General features: G+C 41.5%; 1 protein-coding gene across 1 annotated transcript in view; it reads left to right on the top strand.

Moving 5' to 3' along the window:
* The window catches only part of LOC115037212 (receptor-type tyrosine-protein phosphatase zeta-like), a 56,451-nt gene extending 36,384 nt beyond the window's left edge, over nt 1-20,067 (top strand). The window contains exons 4-32 of the mRNA XM_029495710.1: nt 1,725-1,876; nt 1,962-2,057; nt 2,177-2,243; nt 3,202-3,359; nt 4,386-4,536; nt 6,282-6,466; nt 7,695-7,821; nt 7,911-7,960; nt 8,299-8,799; nt 8,954-9,143; nt 10,120-10,338; nt 13,354-13,498; nt 13,589-13,680; nt 13,761-13,846; nt 15,058-15,078; nt 15,776-15,872; nt 15,952-16,034; nt 16,117-16,251; nt 17,203-17,334; nt 17,624-17,781; nt 17,869-18,004; nt 18,076-18,222; nt 18,340-18,433; nt 18,709-18,782; nt 18,879-19,007; nt 19,103-19,255; nt 19,353-19,495; nt 19,641-19,776; nt 19,924-20,067. Of these exons, the coding sequence (XP_029351570.1) occupies nt 1,725-1,876; nt 1,962-2,057; nt 2,177-2,243; nt 3,202-3,359; nt 4,386-4,536; nt 6,282-6,466; nt 7,695-7,821; nt 7,911-7,960; nt 8,299-8,799; nt 8,954-9,143; nt 10,120-10,338; nt 13,354-13,498; nt 13,589-13,680; nt 13,761-13,846; nt 15,058-15,078; nt 15,776-15,872; nt 15,952-16,034; nt 16,117-16,251; nt 17,203-17,334; nt 17,624-17,781; nt 17,869-18,004; nt 18,076-18,222; nt 18,340-18,433; nt 18,709-18,782; nt 18,879-19,007; nt 19,103-19,255; nt 19,353-19,495; nt 19,641-19,776; nt 19,924-20,067 (4,001 nt within the window). The remainder of the gene's footprint in view (nt 1-1,724; nt 1,877-1,961; nt 2,058-2,176; nt 2,244-3,201; nt 3,360-4,385; nt 4,537-6,281; nt 6,467-7,694; nt 7,822-7,910; nt 7,961-8,298; nt 8,800-8,953; nt 9,144-10,119; nt 10,339-13,353; nt 13,499-13,588; nt 13,681-13,760; nt 13,847-15,057; nt 15,079-15,775; nt 15,873-15,951; nt 16,035-16,116; nt 16,252-17,202; nt 17,335-17,623; nt 17,782-17,868; nt 18,005-18,075; nt 18,223-18,339; nt 18,434-18,708; nt 18,783-18,878; nt 19,008-19,102; nt 19,256-19,352; nt 19,496-19,640; nt 19,777-19,923) is intronic.
* The last annotated feature ends 1,310 nt before the right edge of the window (nt 20,068-21,377 follow it).

Genomic DNA, 21,377 nt, shown 5'->3' with positions numbered 1-21,377 from the left:
AGAGGCCACCAGACAGACAGCAGCACAGAGCGAGCATGTGGAGAGGGGAGAAAGACTGATGTCAGGAGGCAGATATGAAACTGAGCTCGTGCAAAGGGGCAACCAAAAGAGCAAGAGAGGTAGATTTATATATGGAGAGAGAAGGAGCAGGTGGAAGAGATGAGGATGACATGAAAGGAAAGGAAACAAGAAGAAAGGCAGAGTCTTGACTGAAAAACAAATGAAACTGATGTCTGAGTTATCACCACCATCTTTCCAATATTGCTTGCACTGTGTGTGTGTGTCTGTATTGTGTATGTGTTTGTCCTCTATATGCTATGTTAATGATCCTGACATCGATCTCCTTGTCTCTCTGTGAAGTCAGAGAGGAAATTGCATATTTTAACAGTTATTGCGTAGCTGCTGTGCTTTTATGAGAGAAATACATGGAGGTTGCGCTGATACTGACAATCGACAAACACAGCAGTGCCAAAGTAAAACAGATGCCCCTATTGAAACCTTTAGATTTGTTTCTTTGTTTGTTGTTGTTACTTTGTTTTTGCCTTACTGTACCAGCGTGCCAAACAAATGGTCTAAAATCCTCTATACAGCTATTAGAGCAGAGACGTAATTACAGTTAGTGCCATCATCTGAAAAAGCTCTGGGGATCAAAAGCAATATATATGGCAGCTAGTTTAGTTTTAGTCTCCAAAAATGAGAAGCGAGCAAGTGGATGAAGGTTTTGCTCACTGATTAGACAGGATTACACTGGCCTGACTTTGCTTTGGCTTTACAGTCTACAGTAAAAATAAAGCTATAACCTATCACTGCAGTTTGAATTACTTGAGCAGCTACATCAGGCTCCCACAGGTTTCCTTTCAAAGATGTTCAAATATACTCCAGCCCTGCTGAATGCATGCGGATTATTGTTTACTGAGATGTCGTCCAGCATGTCTGCCTTTAAATTAGCAGCCATGTTCATCCATCTTGCATCAGTTCAGAGCTTTACCCAAACTTTGAAGTGATGTGGATCTGTTTGAGTGGTCTCTACAGAGGCTGTCACTGGAGATAACCCTATCTTTTCTGAGCTGAAGTTTATAAAGAAGGTTATCTGTTGGGTGTATTTAACATGACCAATTATTAGCTACATTACACACTTACTTCCGCAGAGCAGCCCTGGCAGTGGTGAACAAGACACAGACCAAGAGCTAAATGGTCCAGATGGCAGACAGAGAGAAATTCCCTGCAGTCCAGCACCTTGACATTAGCTGCTGACATCAAAGTTTTTTAGGTATTCCAAAAGATGCCCTCATGGACTTTTCATTACCAGAGGGACAGCTCAGCATCATCTTGTCATCAAAGTGGTCTACATTGAAACCTGCTTTGGCAGAGGGGAATTCTGGGACCTTGCATGGTTTGCTGAGCTCTGTGCATCTTGCATACTGAGTTTACAAGGCTCCCGAGCTCTGAAGTACATCCAGGCATCAATAAAAGGAATTAATAAGCTCAGGGGCAGACAGCTCATAGGAGCCAGACAATTTGAACTAGGTTTTTGATTTCCTTCACTACCCACAGGGAGGCTTTTTACATTCCACTGAGTCAACCTTGACCACTGTTGCATTTTCTTGGTTCTTCTCTTGATAAATGAATGAAGGTTGAAATAGCATTTTATTTGAACCTTTCATTCACTTTTGAACAGGTTGGTTAACATAAAAGTAAAATTTCAAGGCATATGTGTGTTTTAGTGGCTATTAATGTGGAAGGGGAGTTCTTTGTGAGTGGAGGGGGCCTGAGCTCCAGGTTTCGTGTCAGTAGAATCAACTTCCACTGGGGCCGCTGCAACGCAACGTCAGATGGGTCAGAACACAGCCTGAATGGGATGAAATACCCTTTGGAGGTAAAGAAAGCAACCCTTTGTCAACTTACTGTCTACAATTAAAGCGTGGGCTCATCTAACTAAGTTGTTTCTTGCTCTCATTTAGATGCAGATCTACTCTTACGATCCAGATGACTTTCAGAGTCTGGATGATGCTATCATGGATGGAGGGAGAGTGGCAGCTATGGCTGTCCTCTTTGAAGTGAGTCAGCCAGTTAGTTTGTGTGCCAGTGTCCAGAAACAATCTGTTTCTCCTCAAATAAACTTCTGTGACTGGTCCCTGTCTGTGAAACCCACAACAGAATCTCCTATTCTCCACAGATCAGCCTGGACGACAATGAGAACTTTAGTCCTGTTGTGGATGCTGTCAACACAGTCAACAGATTTGGTAAGTCACGTCTACATAACAAAAGCAGGTGTAGCTGGGTGTGATTGCCTATTGTACTCAAACTATAACAGCATTCAGGGGAATATTAAGTCTTAAGGTCCCGTACAGTCCAAAGGTAGAATAGCATGGTTATAAATCAGGTTCAGTAATAATACTTTGAAGGTCCCAAAGGTCTCAGTCCGCAGAGAAATGCTCACAGTTTATACTCAGAAACTGATGCTGAAACAAGAGCAGTCCCTGCCCTCAACCCACACTCCCAAGTCTCCTCACCTGGACCCACCATGAAAATTCTTATTCTTTCTGTGTTTTTTATCTGTATGAACATTAAAGGAGCAAAGAGTCGTTTTTATTGCTGAGATAGACAGAATAATTTCTTGAAACATTCCTTGGAACATTTTAGAGTAAGTGAATTTTACCGTCATTTTTAATGTGACAATCACCACTGGCATTTTCCAGTGAGTTATATAAAGCTACAACAGGAAGCCATTGCCTGTGATCGGTCCAGCCTCTGAAGAGAGGTGATGTAAAAACACACTGAAGCTGCTGTTGGCTCTTAAAAACACAAATTTACATTCTAATCTGTGTCAGATCAAATGTGAACTATGGGACCTTTAATCAGCACAACCCACACATACATTGTAAATAAGAGACAGTGTACTCTGTCAGTGTTAAAATTTCAACACAACTACTAATTAAACATCCTATAAGTTCAAATAAATGGTGGATTTTACAAGAAAAGTGTGATGTGGATCAAAGCAGTGCTGTTTCATGCAAAAACAACACAAACATAATTACACAACAAAGGATGCTTTGCTTGCATACTAAGCAAAGCATCACATCACAAAGCATAACGTACTATTATACATTTTAAATGCTTGATTCCAGGTAATTTTTAAGAACAAAATATTTGTTATTTTGTTGTGACCTTTTGGTTACAAGTGGATTTTTTGTTTACCAGGTAAGAGCGGGTCACTGGAAGCTTTCACCCTGCGCTCCCTTCTGCCGAACAACACAGATAAATATTACATCTACAACGGCTCTCTGACGGCTCCTCCCTGCTCTGAAGTGGTAGAATGGGTTGTCTTTAAACAATCTGTAGCCATATCAGAAGCACAGGTCAGTAGGTTTTATCTCAGAGGTGTCCACTGTAGCTCAGCAGTAGTCATCTTTTTGTGAACATTTCAACATGGAGAACACTTTCTATCAGATTCGAGGCTGTGGAGAGAAAAAAAGAAGAGTCTTGAGTCATATTGGTTTTCATTCACTCACAGTCACGAAAAAGGTTCTTTTGAAATCACTGACAGTAGCAACTACAACCAAATGGCTGCAGTATTGTGGCTGATGAGAGTCTGCAAGCTTTCTGATGCAAATTTTCAATTTTTAATGTCATACACTTCTAGTCATATTTCTGCAGTGCTTTAAAAGATTGGGGGGGGGGCAAATTCAAATGTTTTTTTGGGGCAGTGGCTTATGTTTAAGTCACTGAACATAAGTCTGTGTTGGCTATAGTATGAACATGAAATGTACAAACATCTATGTTGTACGTGCTGCTGGTTGTTTGGCTAGTTTCAGGTCAGCGCTTTTCAACATCTGTGCACAGCATATAAAATAAAGAATCACATTGTAATGATGCCACTTGTAAAGCTTAATCAAATGTAAATTTACATTAGACTATAGTTGTAATCATTTTAAAAAGAATGAAGAAGGTGGCCGTGCAATAACAACACACTGACACTTGCAGTTTGATTTCAGACTGAAGACATTTTGGTAAGGATGAAATCATCTGCACAGTAATGGTCAATTATGTGGATTAATAATGGAGGGTGGATAAGGTCACACAAGTGAATGTGTGCATTTTGTTTGTGTGTGCATTTGTGTTTGGCTGTGTTTGCATGATTGAAACGGTGTGGCAAGACACAGACACATCATAGCTAACCAAAAATAGAACAGGGCTGTCACTCAGCTGCCTGGCACTAATGCAAGCTTCTTAAAGACACACAGACACAGACACACACACACAAAAACACTCTAACATATTTCAGCTTTGGGTTTGTTTTGGCAACTTGTGGAAAAAGGGGTAAAAATGCAACAGAGTTTGTTCTTTGCTGAATCTGAGTTTACCCTGTGTCTTTTCTCTGTCAGCTGGAGGCCTTTTGTGAGGTGATGACCATGGAGCAGGCTGGTTATGTGATGCTGACAGATTACCTGCAGAACAACTTCAGGGAGCAGCAGCAGCAGTTCATGGGTCAGGTGTTTGCCTCGTACACCGGAGTGGAGGACGTGCTCACGCCCAGTATGTCATCTAACAACCAGCCAAACAAGTTTGATGCTTCACTTACTGTCAAGTTCATTTACGTTCATGTAAATCTGTATTCTACTTCAGGTTCCTTAAATCTGATGTTTCTATCTATCCTTAGTCTACCGGTCTTTATCTATCCAAATGTTTTGCTCTTTACTGCACATTTTTACTTGATTAAATTTATTCCAACAGTCTAATACAAGGTCTGTGAACAGTTTGCAAAATAAGATGCATTTTTCTGAATGCTACAAGCTTCCTTCAGCATTTCACGCTTCAAATTTTCCCTGCACACTGATAATACATCAGGGCCATTTTGGTGTTCAATATTTTCCCCAAGGACACTTTAAAATGCAGACTGGAGGTGCTTGTAATTGAACAGACCTTCCAATTAGTCAAAAACCTGCTCTACAGCCTAAACTACAGCACCTTATATCAGATTAAACCTCAAAACATTTATTGAACAGTTCAAAATAGCTCTGTCTTGATCAGGCGCAACATTGAAATTAATAATAAAACACAATGAAAGGGGGAAGTTGAACCTTCTGTAATTGTGAAGGATATGGTGTATGTAAAATATTCTTTAGGTTCTTTACAGACTTCTGGTGAACAGGAACCATTATGACGTCATTTATAACCCTCATCCTCCCAAACCATCCTCACCCACAGTGTTAAGTAATTCCTGTATTATGTCACCATTTAACAATAAAGTTTATGTATAACAGGAAGAATGAATCTTTCCTCTTATTAGTTAATACGTTAATTAATAATTTCAGTTATTTCTTGATACTTCCTCCCACCATCCAAAGACATCATGTTTAGGTTAACTGGTGACTAAATTGTCTGTAGGTCTGAATGTGAGTGCGAGTGGTTGTTGGTTTCTGTCTGTCTGGCCCTGTGATGGTCTGGTGACCCCGCCCTCACCCAGTGTGAGCTGGGATTGGCTCCAGCACCCCCCGCGACCCAGAAATGGATAAGCGGTACAGGGTGAGTGAGTGAGTGAGTGAGTGAGTTATTTCTTGAGCATAAATAGAAAGAGAATCCAAACAGTCTCTGGTTTCAATTAAAGAATTGCTTTCACATGGTCAAAATCTCTTCACTTGTTTAATGTAATACTTATTCTGGCTGTCATGGTGAAGGAAATTCATGGACCCTCTCAGAAATCCATAGAAATTATATTATTAATCATTTTTTTTCCATTACTGAAAATATTGCTCTCCTATTAGTTTCCCTGTAGCATCATCATCAAAGATATAGTTCATGATGCTCTCCATCTCCATAAAGTCGCCCTCCAGTAAAGTGGGTCTTTTGGGTTGCCAAGGATTTCGACTTTGTAGTTCAGTGCCCCTGCTTCTCTCAGCCAGGCAATTTATTTTGCTGCTCTTTTTGAAATTGAAATAAAGTATTCAGAAATTCAGAGAAGGATCTCAAATTCATGATCCCATACACACACCTACACACATACATAAACATTCCCCCACTCATTGCCAGACTCACCTCCTGACTTGGCCTTTTTAAATGTATTCATATTTTCCTCCATACATGCAATTAACATCACGTTACCTTCAGCAGCTCTGAACTCAGGGATGTATGAGTTGATTTGATTTAAATTTGACTTTGCCTATCATGGTTGTTTTTTTGTTTTTTGTTTTTTTTCATCTCTTTCATTTTTTTGATCCACATGAACTAATAATTAAGTTTTGTCATTGGTGTTTCTCACTTTCTCTCTCTAATGACTCTAGCTTGCAGCTCAGAGCCAGAGAACGTTCAGGCCGACGCCCAGAACGACACCACCATTGTGGTGACGTGGGAACGTCCCCGTGTGGTTTACGACACCACCATCGACTGGTACACTGTCACATACCAGAGGTTGCAAGGCCGGGACCAGAACAAGCAAGAGTATCGGACCGATGGGGACCAGGATGTGGTATGAACACAAGCATATGATTTAACCAGGATCCTGCAAGTGCTGTTCGAATTTGGATTGATCAAAATGATTTATTGATCTTGGCCTCTTAACAGGTCACTAAGAATCCCTTAATGTGGCTGGTAATAGTTGTTTATCTGTGTATCCGCGTGTGTATGTGACTCTCCATGTATTAATATTCAGACCAAATTCAATATGAACGGCTGTTATAAATCTGTGTGTAATTTGTTATTGCGTTTTCAGCTTTTATTTGAGTTTTGTTTTGGTTTTTTTTTGTTTGGATTGATATGTTTTATTTGTTCCTCATATTGACAACTGATTTCAAATGATATATATCTGCAAATATGTCATCTTGATCATTTAGGATCGAGAGTTCAACGTGGCCCATAAAAAAAATAATAATAATAGAATAAAAATAAAGCTGAAACTATTTGCACCATTTTTAAACAATGGTAATGTTGATAATGGAGATAATAAAATTAGACACACATCTCATTCCAAATATATATATTAGCATGATATGACTTGCGTAAAACTAATATTTAGAGATGTTCTCCCTATAAGATTAATTAAGGATATTGTCAATACAACATCAGCTTTAAGGCAAATAACTATTAAGCAGATAAAAAGACATCAAGTAGTCAACATTTTACTATATAAGTTCTAACTTTTTACTTATGAGGAATGTGGTGGCCCACCTGGTAGAACACCCAACACAGACTAAGTAACCGTAGTAGACGCCAGCAGAGCCTTCCCGTTGCAACTTGCTGCATATAATCCCCTTTGACCTCGCTTTCCTTTCTCTCTGGGGCTGTCTGAATAATATACAGAGGAAAATAAAACTGAAACAGTGAAATGAAAGAAGGGAATTTAAAACTTTCAGCCAGATGTAAATGCAGCCCTAAAGATTGGATTCTAAATCTGCTATTTTAGAGAGAAAATGTATTAAAAAAATTATTTAGTTTTGGAGGAGAACAATCATAGAGATCTAATAACATACCACCATGATACTCAACTTTAGTCTACATGTTTTTGCAGTGACCAGCAGACTACAAATTGTGATGAAGCTACTGACAAGACACTCATCTTTACCCCAAATGAATGACAGATGTTGAAAAATAGATATAAAACACTAAAAGTTGATTTGCTGATTGCTGTCACTCTGTATTCATAGTATGAGTATCAATGGTTTCGAGTCTGTAATTTAAACTCAGCTGTGACCTCACAGGGCGCCATCATTCCCAGCCTGCTCGCCAACAGCAGCTACGTGGTACAGGTGCTGGCTGTTTGCACCAATGGACTCAGAGGACGGTGGAGCGACCAGATTATAGTGGACATGCCGCTAGAAGACCCAGGTACACTCACACACACAGACACGCATACATAATAACATTTATTCATCTATATGAACTTGTAACAAAATCTATATCTCTTGGCTCTATAGAAAGTGATTCGGAGTCTGACAGCCCAAAGGATTTTGATGGCAACAAGGAGGTAGGATAGCCTGTGTGTCTGCCCTGAGTTATTGTTTGGCACTGAAGCTCACCCTCTATTAAATCATGTCAGTCGGGCTAATTAATATGCAAATGACAGTAATTATGTCAGAAGAGGCTCATTGTTCAGTGTTTGGAGTGTGGTGCCAAAGGTTATGAGGGACTGTTAAGCATGTTTAATTGAAAGGATTAACTGAGGATGACTATATATCTCATCAGATTATATGAACATTGTAGAGGGAATCAGCACAACCACACCTCCCTTGAGTTGTCAGTCCCTGATAATCATGTACAACCCTTAAACCATGATATCCTGCCACGCTTTATCCTTCCTGCCAGGTCTCATCTAAATCCAGATGGGGGAAGCCTGAGAACCAAAATCATTTGGATTTGTCCTTAGAGGACCACAGTCCTGTGGAGGAGGTCCCAGCTGAGCAGACCAGAGTTTACCAGAACCAGCCTAGGCTCCTCCAAAACCAGCCAACGGACCAAACTCAAGCAAACCAGGACCTCCCATTTCAGTTTAGTACCCACTCTACCCAAAAGACCCAGTCTGAGTCTGCAGTTCTGCAGAAAACTCGGACCAACCAGAGCTTGAAAAAGAAACCAGGACGAAACAGGCCCAAACCTGAGGATATAGATCAGAACTGGATTGACGAGGACAGGAGGACCCCAACACACAGGCCTTTCACTAATGCCGGTTTTGACAGGAATAGTGCGATCTGGGTAACTGATATAACAGAACAGCCAGGCTTCCTGTTTCCAGCTCCTCGGACTACGACCCTGCCGACCATCCACCGCCAGATCACAGAAGAGGCGTCACTGTCGGTGCTGACACAAGTAATTCACTTGACTTTAATTTGAAGCTTGATTAAATTTGATGCATGGGTCCTAAGTCCCAAATGCCAGACTGATGTGTTCTATCCATATTGTGTTTCTTCCTGTAAGAACCCACAGTCTGCATTTGTTGGTCCTCTGTCTCTCTCACTTACAGTCCAGAGATCACAGTCCACCAGACCAAGCTGGTGAAAGTGGCCTCCCCTCTCCAGGGTCAGACTTCTATACCCCTCCTGTTGAGGAAATCCAGGTCACAGATGTTTTCTATGAGGACACGGTCAACACCTTTCCAGTGGAAAGCACCACCTCCTCTGCTGCATCAGAGTCTGCTGCTACGATGATTCCAGGTCAGATCTGACAGGTTCTCCAGAAAACACAAAGAGGAGGAATAATTTTTCTATTTTGTGTTAATGTTTTACAGTTTATTTAGAATTGAAACAACCGTCTTTATATTAATTTTTATTTAGAAAACATATTGTAAGTAGCATTTAAATATTAAATAGGCCAGAAAAAAAAATATAAAAAGGAAACTATGTGTATTTGTTTGTGTGGGTGGGCTTGAGGACAGCTGTTACTTCAGTTATACTAAACACAAAATGTATCCATCCATCCTCTTAACATTTAAATAAACATAAATCCATCAAAACTGCTATAAATCCAGATAACTGAGCCATATCATGCTCTAAAACCTTTAACACTATAAAAATGTAATTAATTTCATTCTTTATTCAAGAGAGTCGCCAATAAACCTTGAAGATAACAATTGTGATTTATGAAATATTCAAATTAATAATACTGCTGTCACATTATATGAGCGAAGATAAGTTAATTTGGAGTTGTAATAATTTAAGAAATGGCTCCGGATGGCTGTATAAAACAGATAACTGTCTCAAAAGCCTGGGCGAGACAAAGTATCATTAGTATTCACTCAGATCTCATGAATTAAATTGTTATGGAGGTTCAAAAATGTGAAAATGACTCAAATTACGCTTCTAATTTTTTTGGTAGCCTCTTTTGGTTTAATGTTGTGATTTTTAATTTGTAATCATGTGCATTACTCAGTGGCAAAATTGGAATTCTTTCATATGTATCGTGTGATGTGATGTGTCATAACATCACTTTAAATGAGATCTCTTATTGCATCCTGGCACATCAGATCATGTGACATTTGATCACATCAAAGGCGTCGAGTGGTGACATCAAGCTGTGGCCTCGTCATGTCCTAATACTCCATGTGAGGCAGATTGCCACACTCGGCTGCGTCATATGTGTGTGTGGCATGCTGTCCCGCAGCATTAGGTCACTGTTCATTTTGTTCCACAGGGGATAGAGTCTCCCCACTGTCCTCTAAAGACGAGGACACCCCTGTGAACAAACCCCTCCCGGAGACGGTCACGTCGGTTTCCTCATCCCACTCGTCCCTCTGGATCACAGCACGGGCGGGGACTGGCAGCAACACCCTCGCTAACTCTGTCTACAAGTCGGTTAGCACCACCTCTATTCTCAGGGTCCTGATGCACACGACGCAGCCCATGTTCAACGGTACAATCACACTCCCTCCCTGCAAATATATGTATGTCATATATCAAAAGAATTGATCAAACTTGGACTTCTTATGAAAAGAGCGAACCAAAAATCTACAGAATGGTTTCAAATAGAGCTTCTTGGTGGTGGGTAGGGAGGAGGATTTCATTGTGTTGGATGATTGCCTTTCTCCTTTAATAGCCCTTTGCGCTTCAGCTAATCACTGCTGTCCTCTGTGATCATAGTGGTATTTTGTGTAGTGGCATGATGGTCATAATGAAGATGGTGGTGGCGATTATGTGCAGTGATTGGAGTGATTATCAGTGGCTTCCTTTGTCTCACAAATTATATATGATTGACTCACATTTGTCACATCTTTGATGAATCCAGATGTGGTCATATCATTCTGGTTTTTGTTTAAAGCACTTTAATCGACTCCAGCTTGGTCATCAGCATCTACTTTTGGGGCTCATCTGTCTTCATTCTGGGTTTGCATTCTTTTCGGTGGCCAACAAGCCCCCCCTGGTGGTTGTTTTCTCCCCTGTTCTTTAATGAAACATGATTCACAATAACTTGTGGCTCTGATGTTGAGCAAACCTTCTATCATCTATCTGAGCTTCATGTCTTCAGCCTAACTTTCCATATTTTGGAATTCAGTGCTTAAGTTTCTTCTTCCTTGGCCTGAAAAACACGTTTTCGAAGGATCTCTTTCAATACTTTGGTGTCAGAATATGTCTTTTATTGCAGCAAACACACCCTCGTCCAGGTCTGACGACTCAACCACTGACATCTCCTCTGGCCTAACACATTCTCCTGATGCTTCTCATGAACGGGTCCCCCACCCTGTAGGATCCTTGGTCAACCCCTTCAGTGAGCACGCCAGCAGTTATCGTCCTTCTTCTGCCTTTCCTGAAGAGAGCAGGGGCAGTTTTAACTTTGATCATAACGACACATCCTCTGAGGAGCACGCTATTGTCCACTCACAAACAGATGTAGAATGCTTGGAGATTTCTACAACTTTACATTTTCAAGACCAGTTAAGTGCCACAGAGTCTCATTCTCTGCTGAATGATGAGAGCGTGAGGACCATCAGCTTATCAAATACAAACTCTGATGAAGGAAATAACCCGAACAGTTCTCATCCTCAAAGTGATGATATGATTCAATTTGGTCTGAACATCTACCCGCACCCTGACAATGGAGGAAGGAGAGAAGAGGAAGTGAGGACAGCTGGATGTCACAATGATTGCAACTCTAGTTCAGTCACATCTTTTTCGGATTTTAAAGATCTGATCTCATCAGACAGACCAACTGAGGGCAGTGGATCAGGCTCTGGTATTGATATCGACTTGCTGGATTTAGTCTCTACTGTCAGGACTGGCCTTTCTTCTACTCCATTATATAATGCTTGGGAAGACAGTAGATTAAATCCAACTAAGATGGCTGCTGAAATACATACCAGTGGAAAAAGAAATAAAATAGTTGAAACAGAGGCAGAGAATGAAAATGATCTAAGTCAAGAGGAGGGAGCTGAAGAAAAAAATAAGACTGGGAATGACGGAGTGAGGAAAGTGGAGGAGGAGAGTGTTGGACAGCTTAATAGCACAGCAGACTGTGATATGCTGAAAAAAGAAGACAGGGATAATGTGGTTGGAAAGATAGCATATGCTCAGACTGAGGACATCAGTGGTTCTGGAAAGGGAGGGGATGATGAGAATGAAGAAGGAAAGCAAGTCAGTAATGAAGGAGAGGATGTCAAACATGAAGCTGAAAAGGAAGGTGATGATATAAGGAAAGATGGCTACAGGGACGTATTTGGAAGAAAAGACGGTCTGCAGCGGCCTGCCATGGAGTTAACTCTGTTTAACAGCAGTGAAGAAAAGAGCAGGGATGGGCATGATGGACAATACGAAGGGGATCAAAACACAAGTCCTGACAGCCCACGTGCCAGGAGTAACACCACACTTCAGAGCAACTTGGAGGGAGATGAAGATGGAACAAGAAATGAGAGTATGAGAAGGGACCAAGATGTAGAGGCAGGAAAGAAAGAGGAGAGTAGTGCAGGCGTACATGGAGACAGTCTCCAGGTGTCAAGTGTAGACAAGTTGTTATTTGATTCTGAGAGAAGTGCTTTGTTTGGACGGCTGGTTCCTCCTTTCAGACTGACAGACTCTGACAAGGCCATGGACGAGTCAATGGAAGGTAAATGCCGCCCATTGCCCCTTTTTTTTTTTACCAACATTAAACGTCACGCAGTTTGTAGTTCTCCTTCTCCCATAAGACACTTGCATGAGTTGGTTATAGTCCTTGATTATACTACAGTTTTTATATTTAACACTGTTAGGAAAATGAACACATAAGGCTGCATTTATCCATTTTTTTACACTCACAGAGGTTGAAAGGCACAACAGCTATAGTGCTCTACCCAGTACCAGAGCAGACACTGTCTGGTGATACACAGACAAAGAGTCAGGAGGAAGGGGCGAGTATCCAACTTTTTCGTTAATTTGAATGACTAGACTGAATATGATTATAACTCTGATATGAAATAATTTTGATAAACTTTTTTCGACCACTTCAGCATACGCAGAAGTGGAGATATTTCCTGCCAAAATTAAATCTGAAATTTCTCCAAAAAAATCAAGAAATCAAACATCAATTGAGTGATGCAGCAGCCATGCCATGTCACTCCATGCTTGTCATTAAATAACAATAATAATAAAACATTACATTGATTTAAAAAAAAAAAAAAGAAAGAAATGCGGATTTGAAAAGGTGAGCCTTGAGCAGTGTTTTGAATGAGATTCGGTCAGTGCAGTCACAGTGGGATTTTTGAGAGTGAGTTGCAGAAGGTGGGGGCAGCAACTGAGGATGCTCTGTCCCGCCAGGTAAACGTCTAACACATGCCACATTGACCTAATGAGGTGATGCTCTCTGTCCCTGTCTCGTCGATGCACCTCCTTTGTCCTACTCCTCTTTCACTCCCCCTTTTCTCTCTTCTACTCACCCACCGCCCCCACCCCTCTCACTCAGAGGGCAGCAACAGCAGCCATGAATCCCGTGTTGGGCTGGTTGGGGGCTTGGAGAGGGAGAAGAGGACGGTTGTTCCTCTGGCTGTCGTCTCCACTCTCACCATCCTCTGTCTGTTGGTACTGGTGGGCATCCTCATCTACTGGAGGTATACACACCCACACACACGCAAGTCAGTATCTACTTTCAGAGTTTTACCATTGTAGTTCATTTAAATTCTGATTTGTTTGTGTTACAGAAACTGTTTCCAAGCAGCTAATTTCTATCCAGATGACAGTGCGTCACCTAAAGTCATATCTGCTCCATCTACACCCCTGCTGCTGGCCACAGGTAGCACACACCCACACACTTTCACATTATCACTTCATTTTTCAATGATGTGCTAATGAATTCTGACTCTTATGCCACAGACGGTCACGAGCCACTGACAGTGAAGCAATTTGTGAAACATGTCATGGAGCTCCACACCACCAACACCTTCTTCAAGGAGTTCGAGGTATTAGGAATGTTCATGATGAGTGGTGTGTTTGGGCAAAATGTCTGTTGAAGGAAACAAGAACAACCAGGGGTAATCCTCCAGTAAGAGATGGTTTACTGACAAAGGTGTAACCAGGATAAAGGACCATGTAGTGGACAGTGCATCATCTGTCATGGCCCCTTAATGCTCCTCCATATCTCTATTAACATCATGCTCTGCAGAAATATCATGTAGCCCAGTGTCCGTGTGTAACCTCCATGGTCAACATATTATACAACAGTATGTTTGGCATAAAGAGTGTTTGGTACTAACCATAACTCTTACACTAAAATACAAAAATACAAAAATATAATACCAATAATAAATGATACTTAAGATCAATAATAATAATAACAATTGTTTTTGTCTCAGCATGTGACAAATAAAACTTTGAAAGCTGCGTTTTATACAGTAATGCATTGCAATGTTTTGGCTATTAGTATAATTTTCACAATTTTAAAATATAAGTAATTAAAAGCTTATTTTAAGCAAATTAACATGTTAAAGTAAAGGAAAAGAATTTAGTATATAATAGTAAGTATTTCTTTATTTGCGCTGGGCCGAACATATTGCCGAAAGACAGAAAAATCATACTTCATATGTATAGAAATATATTGTTTATTGCAATATTCGAGCTGAAGGGAATATGAGAACTGAAAGTTGATGATATTTATATCAAAAACATTATTTTTGCATACAATAATATTGTGCACTGCACTATTTGGGCTGGACTCTATGGAGATGTTTAGTTTAGGCCCAGGCCAGTGAGCAGTGTCTCATGAATGTCAGTAACCTGCTTGTGGGTTAGTTCCATCTGAATGGCACCTGAGTTTCCAAACACGAACATGTGGGTAAGACACATAAGCAGGATTAATGAATATTAATAATATTAATAATATAAGTATTTGTGTGCCTCCACCTTTTTTTGTCCTGTCTTAATGTGGATTTAGGAAAAAAGACAGTAGTGAAGCATCACGTGATACGGATCAAAATGATGCTTCATTACTTTAAGGTTTAGTGTATATCCAACTTAGCATGACCTCTCTGTGTGTATCTGAGCCCCATATTCCTGTACCTGCACTGACTCCTTGTCTGTCTGTCTGTCCGTCATCTTGCCCCCTTTCCCACTCTCCTTTCACCACCTCCACCACCATCGTCGTGCTTACTGCATCCTCACCACCCTCCATTAGATTGTCAAAGAATCCTATGAGGTAAGACACCTACAGTATCACCCCTCTTGACCGGCAGAGGTGCTCTTTTCTTCTTTTTTTTTAACTCTGCAAAACCTTGAGTTTTGTTGAAAATAAAGTCCCTCATATCTGACCTCATGTTAACCCTTTGTTGTCCTTTTGTAGAGTGAATCATCTGTTTTTCAGGCGTAATATTAAGTGGAATCTTTTTAATAGAGCAAGAGCTGATGTTTTTTGCCTCTTTAGGTGTCCTTCTTTAATGGAAGTGTATGCACAAAGATATTTTCAATCTTTTTTTTTTTTTTTTTTTTAAGTATTTGTCAGTCAAATTGCTATCAAGCTACCAGCGTACATTGTTGAATTCACTTTAATTAACTTGATGAACTTCATATTAAGCAAATAAAAATGATTTACAAATCGAGGTCTTGTAGCATCATTACCTCATACCCCCTCTTTTATTCCATTCACAGATCCTCTACTTAATTCTAATCACAGCTTCATTCATAACCACTTTAGCACTATATTGTAACATTATAAACTAAATCAATAAATGAATAAAATTTATTGAACAGTAAAATATACCAAGAGAAACAAATAAACAAATGGTTGCATTTGTTGCCCGATCCAGGGTGCTTGTTGCGCTCATTAGCTTGTGTAGCCTCTGAGCAGTTAACCCAATCCCTGCTTGTGCTGTACTGCATGTTGTGTTGTGCTTCAGGAGGTGCAAGCTTGCACAGTGGACATGGGCATCACCGCCGACAGCTCCAATCACCCCGACAACAAAAGCAAGAACCGATACATCAACATCCTGGCCTGTAAGTTGCTATTTCACATCGACATGCACTGTAACTGAGCAGGCCCAGAGTGACGCTGACTTGTGTTTCTCTCTCCCAGACGACCACAGCAGAGTGAAGCTCTCCAACAGCTTGGACAGAGATGGAAAATGTGGAGACTACATCAATGCTAACTTTGTTGATGTGAGTGGCTGTTTGTGGAAACTGTTACACACCTTACACATTTCAGTACACCCACAATACTAAATGGTGGTTTCCAATGCAGGGTTACGAGAGAACGAGGGCCTACATCGCAGCTCAGGGGCCTCTGAGAGCGGGCAGGGAGGACTTCTGGAGGATGATCTGGCAGCAGAATGTCGGCGTTATCATCATGATCACCAACCTCAAGGAGAAAGGAAGGGTGGGTCCCTCTGCTACCACCTGCAGCACAAAGACCTGAAAGACTTGATCCTATCCAACACATCTGACAGTCTGAGTAGTCATGTTTTTTTGTGATTACCTACTTTAATTTTGTTCCAGACAATTACATTGTACTTTCAGTTCCAGCAATAAGGTCACATGCACTTTTAAATTCAAGATCCTTTATTTGTCACTTCACACGGTATTTATCAAAATAAAATTACGCATTTGAAGCAAAAAGTGTTCCTCACCAGCTTCTGACAGTGGCTGCCAGAAGTGCAAAATATCACATTTTAACGATGCTGTATGTAAGTTTTCACTTACTCCCTACCAATTAATAGAAAACGTTGGTAGTTCAACATCAGCCTTTGTTGCTGTGTCGCATCTGTTTTTGCTCCTATTTCCATCACATCTTTTCTTAGCAGGCTAAGCAGGTAGCCTGACCTGTTCTCATAATACCGCTGAGTGCTATTTGTCAACCCCCTGCTCAGCACCAGAAGATGATACAGCTGCTTCTTGTGTTTAGTCTAATCTCTTGTGTTGTAAATGCAAATGACAACTGAATAAATGAATGAAGAGCGCAGGCAGTCAGCATCAATTCCCAAGATTCAAATAGGATGAGCCAATAACAGGTCTGCCTGCAAGCATGTGTCTTGTTTGTTAATATTGTTACACAAAATATATATTTCAGAAACAGCATGTGGAGGTCACGTGCACTCCACAGTCATTGCATTTACACCTAATCCAGGCTGCAATTATGTGATGTAATTGTCTCAGTGTGAGTTCCCTGTGGGTTCTCTGGCTTCCATCCAGCAGGACACAGGAAGCTTACCTAAGGATTATTTGCTCACAGCTTCCTGATGAAAGCCTCTGTAAAGGCTGAAATATTGACCTTTTCCTTCATCACAGACGGGAACCCTTACCCTCATTCTCCCTTCTCATTACTCTGCAGACAAAGTGTGAGCAGTACTGGCCCGACGAGAACCAGGAGGAATATGGACCATACCAGATCACCCTGAAAAGCAGCAAGACCCGGGCTTACTACACTCTGCGAACCTTCACCGTCAGAGACACCACAAACAAGGTGCATTTCTCTCTCTCTGTCACACACACACATCGTTATTATCATCATCATCTAAGAACAGGTGCAACAGCAATTGACGTTAAAGTGCAACTTGGAAATGTCCTCATTGTCTCTTGGCAAGCTAGAGCTGCAGTTTTTTGCTTCTGCAGGTGTCTGTTTATATTCAAATATATTTTGAAGTGTTTGTCATTCACGGAACCATCTATGTGGCAGCATACACACATTATTATTTTAAAACTTTGCATTAATGAAATAAAAGTGAATGACAGAGATAATGATCGTCCTCCAGGTGTCCCAGAAGAGAGTGGAACACACAGTCCTTCATTACCACTACACACAGTGGCCAGACATGGGCGTCCCAGAATACACCCTGCCTGTCCTGTCCTTCATCAGAGCATCATCCTGGGCCCGGACACAAGAGATGGGACCTGTTCTGGTGCACTGCAGGTAAAAAGAGTTATGATATCAGATATGTCACATGCTGGATACACATATGCGTCTGACATGAAGTGTATGTTTGTGTGTCTGTCACAGTGCTGGTGTAGGAAGGACGGGTACCTACATAGTGATTGACAGCATGCTGCAGCAGATCCAGGATCAAGGGACGGTCAATGTTCTTGGTTTCCTAAAACACGTCCGGACTCAGAGGAACTTCCTGGTTCAGACAGAGGTAAGACACACACACTTTGACAGTGTTCTTTTAGTCAGTCTTATTAAGAACAATCTGTCTCTCTCCTGTAGGAGCAGTACGTCTTCATCCATGATGCTCTGGTGGAGGCCATCTTGAGCCGTGACACCTCTGTGACCTCTGACCTCCTCCACACCTACGTCTCTGACCTTCTGACCCCTGGGGTGTCAGGCAGGACGCGCATGGACAAGCAGTTCAAAGTAAAATACTTCTCTTTTTCCCTTCAATGTTTAAACATGAAGTGAAGGTGGTGACTTGGTCTTTACACCTCAGTCAGTTACACACTGAACAAAACAAGTGTGTTTGTTGTGTTTCAGTTGATCAGTCAGCGCCAGGCGAAGCACGCAGACTACAGCACCGCCCTGAAAGACGGCAACGCTGAGAGAAACAGAGCCAGAGCTCTGATGCCGGGTAAGCACGTCTGGAAGTGGATTAGAACCCAAGGCTCCTGGACAAAAACTGCAGCTTGTTTGTTGCCATTTGTTGAACTCAAACACTTTCTGAAGCAGTTAGAGAGCAGAATATCAGCTGACTAGATGAGGGCATGAAGGTGGGTCAAATCAATCAGTCATGCACATAATCCTGCATTTATTGACTCAAATCAATAATCAATGTAGCTTTGACTGGTTAATTGCATTTTATCTGTCAGATGTTTGATTTAAACACGCCTTTCTGTTTCTGTCCAGTGGAGAGATCCAGAGTGAGTCTGAACACCTCAGAAACAAACTCCACAGGCTACATAAACGCCTCCTACGTCATGGTAACACATTTTTCAGCTGTGTTCATTGGCATTTCAGTGAAGGGCTCTGTGCTGTTTTTCACACGCGGCCAAAATGTGTGTGGTGTGTTTACACAGGGACATCACCACAGCAAGGAGTTCATCGTGAGCCAGACTCCTCTGAGCAGCACGGTGGCTGATTTCTGGAGGATGATCTGGGAACACAACGCGCACACAGTGGTTTGTCTGGCCGACATACACACCCAGGTATAGCACACGTACCTATTCATGCATGCTGTGTATTACACGTCTGACATTAATGCACACAAACACACACACCTTCCTCCATGTTGTCATGACAGAGTGAGGAGGGAGAGCGTTGTGTGTACTGGCCCAGTAAAGACCAACCAATGAGCTTTGAGGGGTTCAGTGTGTCATACTTGGGGGAGGAGCATATGGCTCTGTGCAATGATGAGAGACTTTTGGTTCAGGACTTCATAGTGGAGTCTCCTCAGGTAACACACACACGTTTTGCATACACTGCACATTTGTACACCACAATCATTCACTGCACTGTGTTGGTCCCACATCCGTATCCCTCCTCTCTACAAGAACAACTACGTGTTGGAGGTGCGTCAGTACAGCGCCACCTGCTGGCCCAATCCTGACAGTCCCATCAGAAACAGCTTTGATGTGGTCAGCACAGTGAGAGAGCGCAGCAGACACACAGACGGCCCTACAATCGTACACGACCCGTGAGTACAATGCTCACGCACAACGGGTCACATGCCTCAGTTCTCTTTTTTTCTTTCAAAGGGCACATTGTTCTAAACTCTGGCCGCCATGGTTTACTATACGTTGCATTGTTACGTCAGTGTGTGTATTCATGTGTGTGTGTAGGTTGGGAGGTGCCACATCAGGGCTGTTCTGTGCTCTCACCACCCTGTCCAGCCAGCTGGAGGAGGAGGGAGCAGTAGATGTCTACCAGGTGGCTCGAATGACCAACCTCATGAGGCCCGGGGTGTTTAATGACATAGTAAGTGTCCGCGCACACACAGACACACACAACACAAATGAATGTTCCAATTCCTTTATATCTCTTAAATTTTACCAGTCGGGAAAGTGGTGTGAAAATCAGCATTAGTTAGAAAAAGCCCCCTCAGCTTCTGCCCCCCCCCAACAGGAACAGTACCAGTATCTCTATCGGGCTGTGCTCAGTCTGGTCAGCAGCCAGGAGGACCAGAGAGCCCTGCAGAGCCCAGAGACCAACGGCTCTGTACCACTGGGGCAGACCAACATTGCAGAGAGCCTGGAGTCCCTCATGTAGACACGCGTGCACGCACACACACACACACCACATACACAGAGCACACATCATATAAGCACATGCACACACAGTGTGAAAGGAGTGATGTGTGATCAGCTGTGATCACTGAGCCTGCTGATGCGTTCATGTGCAGTATGTTCAGTGAGTACGTTCAAAATTATTTTGAACAACAAATTTCACATCTGCTTCATAAACTCAGTGAAGTTGTGAAGCAGCTTTTTTGACACATCATCTCTGCTTACCATACTGCCAATGTTGGCATTTGCATGCACAGCAGACCAAGCTGGGACACATTTGTGGACACAGACACAAGAAGGTACCACTTTCTAAAAAGGCGACTTCTGTAAGGGCTTCATCAGTTAGGCAATGGCATTATAACTCGTGTAATAATCGTTGATAGATCAGTTATAAGCCATTAACTAAACCGTTTCTGGAGGAGCAGGCTTTGCATTGTATATAATAAAAAAGGGCTGCAGACCATCTGGACCAATACACACGTCTTAACATCTGATTAACTGAAGCAAAGTTGATCATTTAAGTTTAGAAATAACGTGAACATGTATAATTACTTGTAAGACAACGACAAACCTGTGAACATTTACGATGATTATTAAAAAGTGGAACCAAAGCTTCACTGCCTTTTTTTTTTTTTTTTTTTTAGCAAAAACCTACAAATAATCTTAATTGTGTATCTGTTTTTGGTTGGCATTAAGCCTTAAGCAGTGGTGTCTGACAGGAGGCCAAATGTAAATTGAACTGTATAAGACTATATAACACATACATAATAACATAACATAAAAATGTCACTCTCAATATTTCCTCAATTAATGATGGAAGTTCTTTTTTTTACTTCCAATGAAAAAAAAAACAACCTTAAATTCTCAACATGTATTCTTTTATTTCAGTTTCTCTCCTTTCATGTTATTTTTCTACCTTTGTTACCATTGAAAAGCAGAATTATTGATTTAAAATAAAAATACAGGCGAAACACATAATTAAAGGAACAACTGAAAAAACATGACAGATGAACCATAAGATACAAGAAATGAAATTTTCATGACTCAAAGTTTTCCTACTTTAATGCTCTGCACATGAAGCGGCTGCCGCAGACTCGACTTCAGAATCATGTTTTAATCAAGCCGGTCTCCGAGGCCTCACTAGTGACAGTAAAGTGTGTGCCAGTGTTTACTGCTCGTCTTTGTCCCGTTGCCACTGGCTCCATGGTCTCTGGTGCCCCGTGCCTTTTGTAATACATGTTATTGTTCTTTGGATCTGTTTTGATACTGTGTGACTAATAGGCCAAAATAATG

This window comes from Echeneis naucrates, chromosome 23 (assembly GCF_900963305.1).
Source record: "Echeneis naucrates chromosome 23, fEcheNa1.1, whole genome shotgun sequence".
NCBI classification, from domain to species: Eukaryota; Metazoa; Chordata; class Actinopteri; order Carangiformes; family Echeneidae; genus Echeneis; species Echeneis naucrates.
The sequence above is the reverse complement of the archived record's forward strand: the minus strand, read 5'-3'. Positions and strand labels throughout refer to the sequence as shown.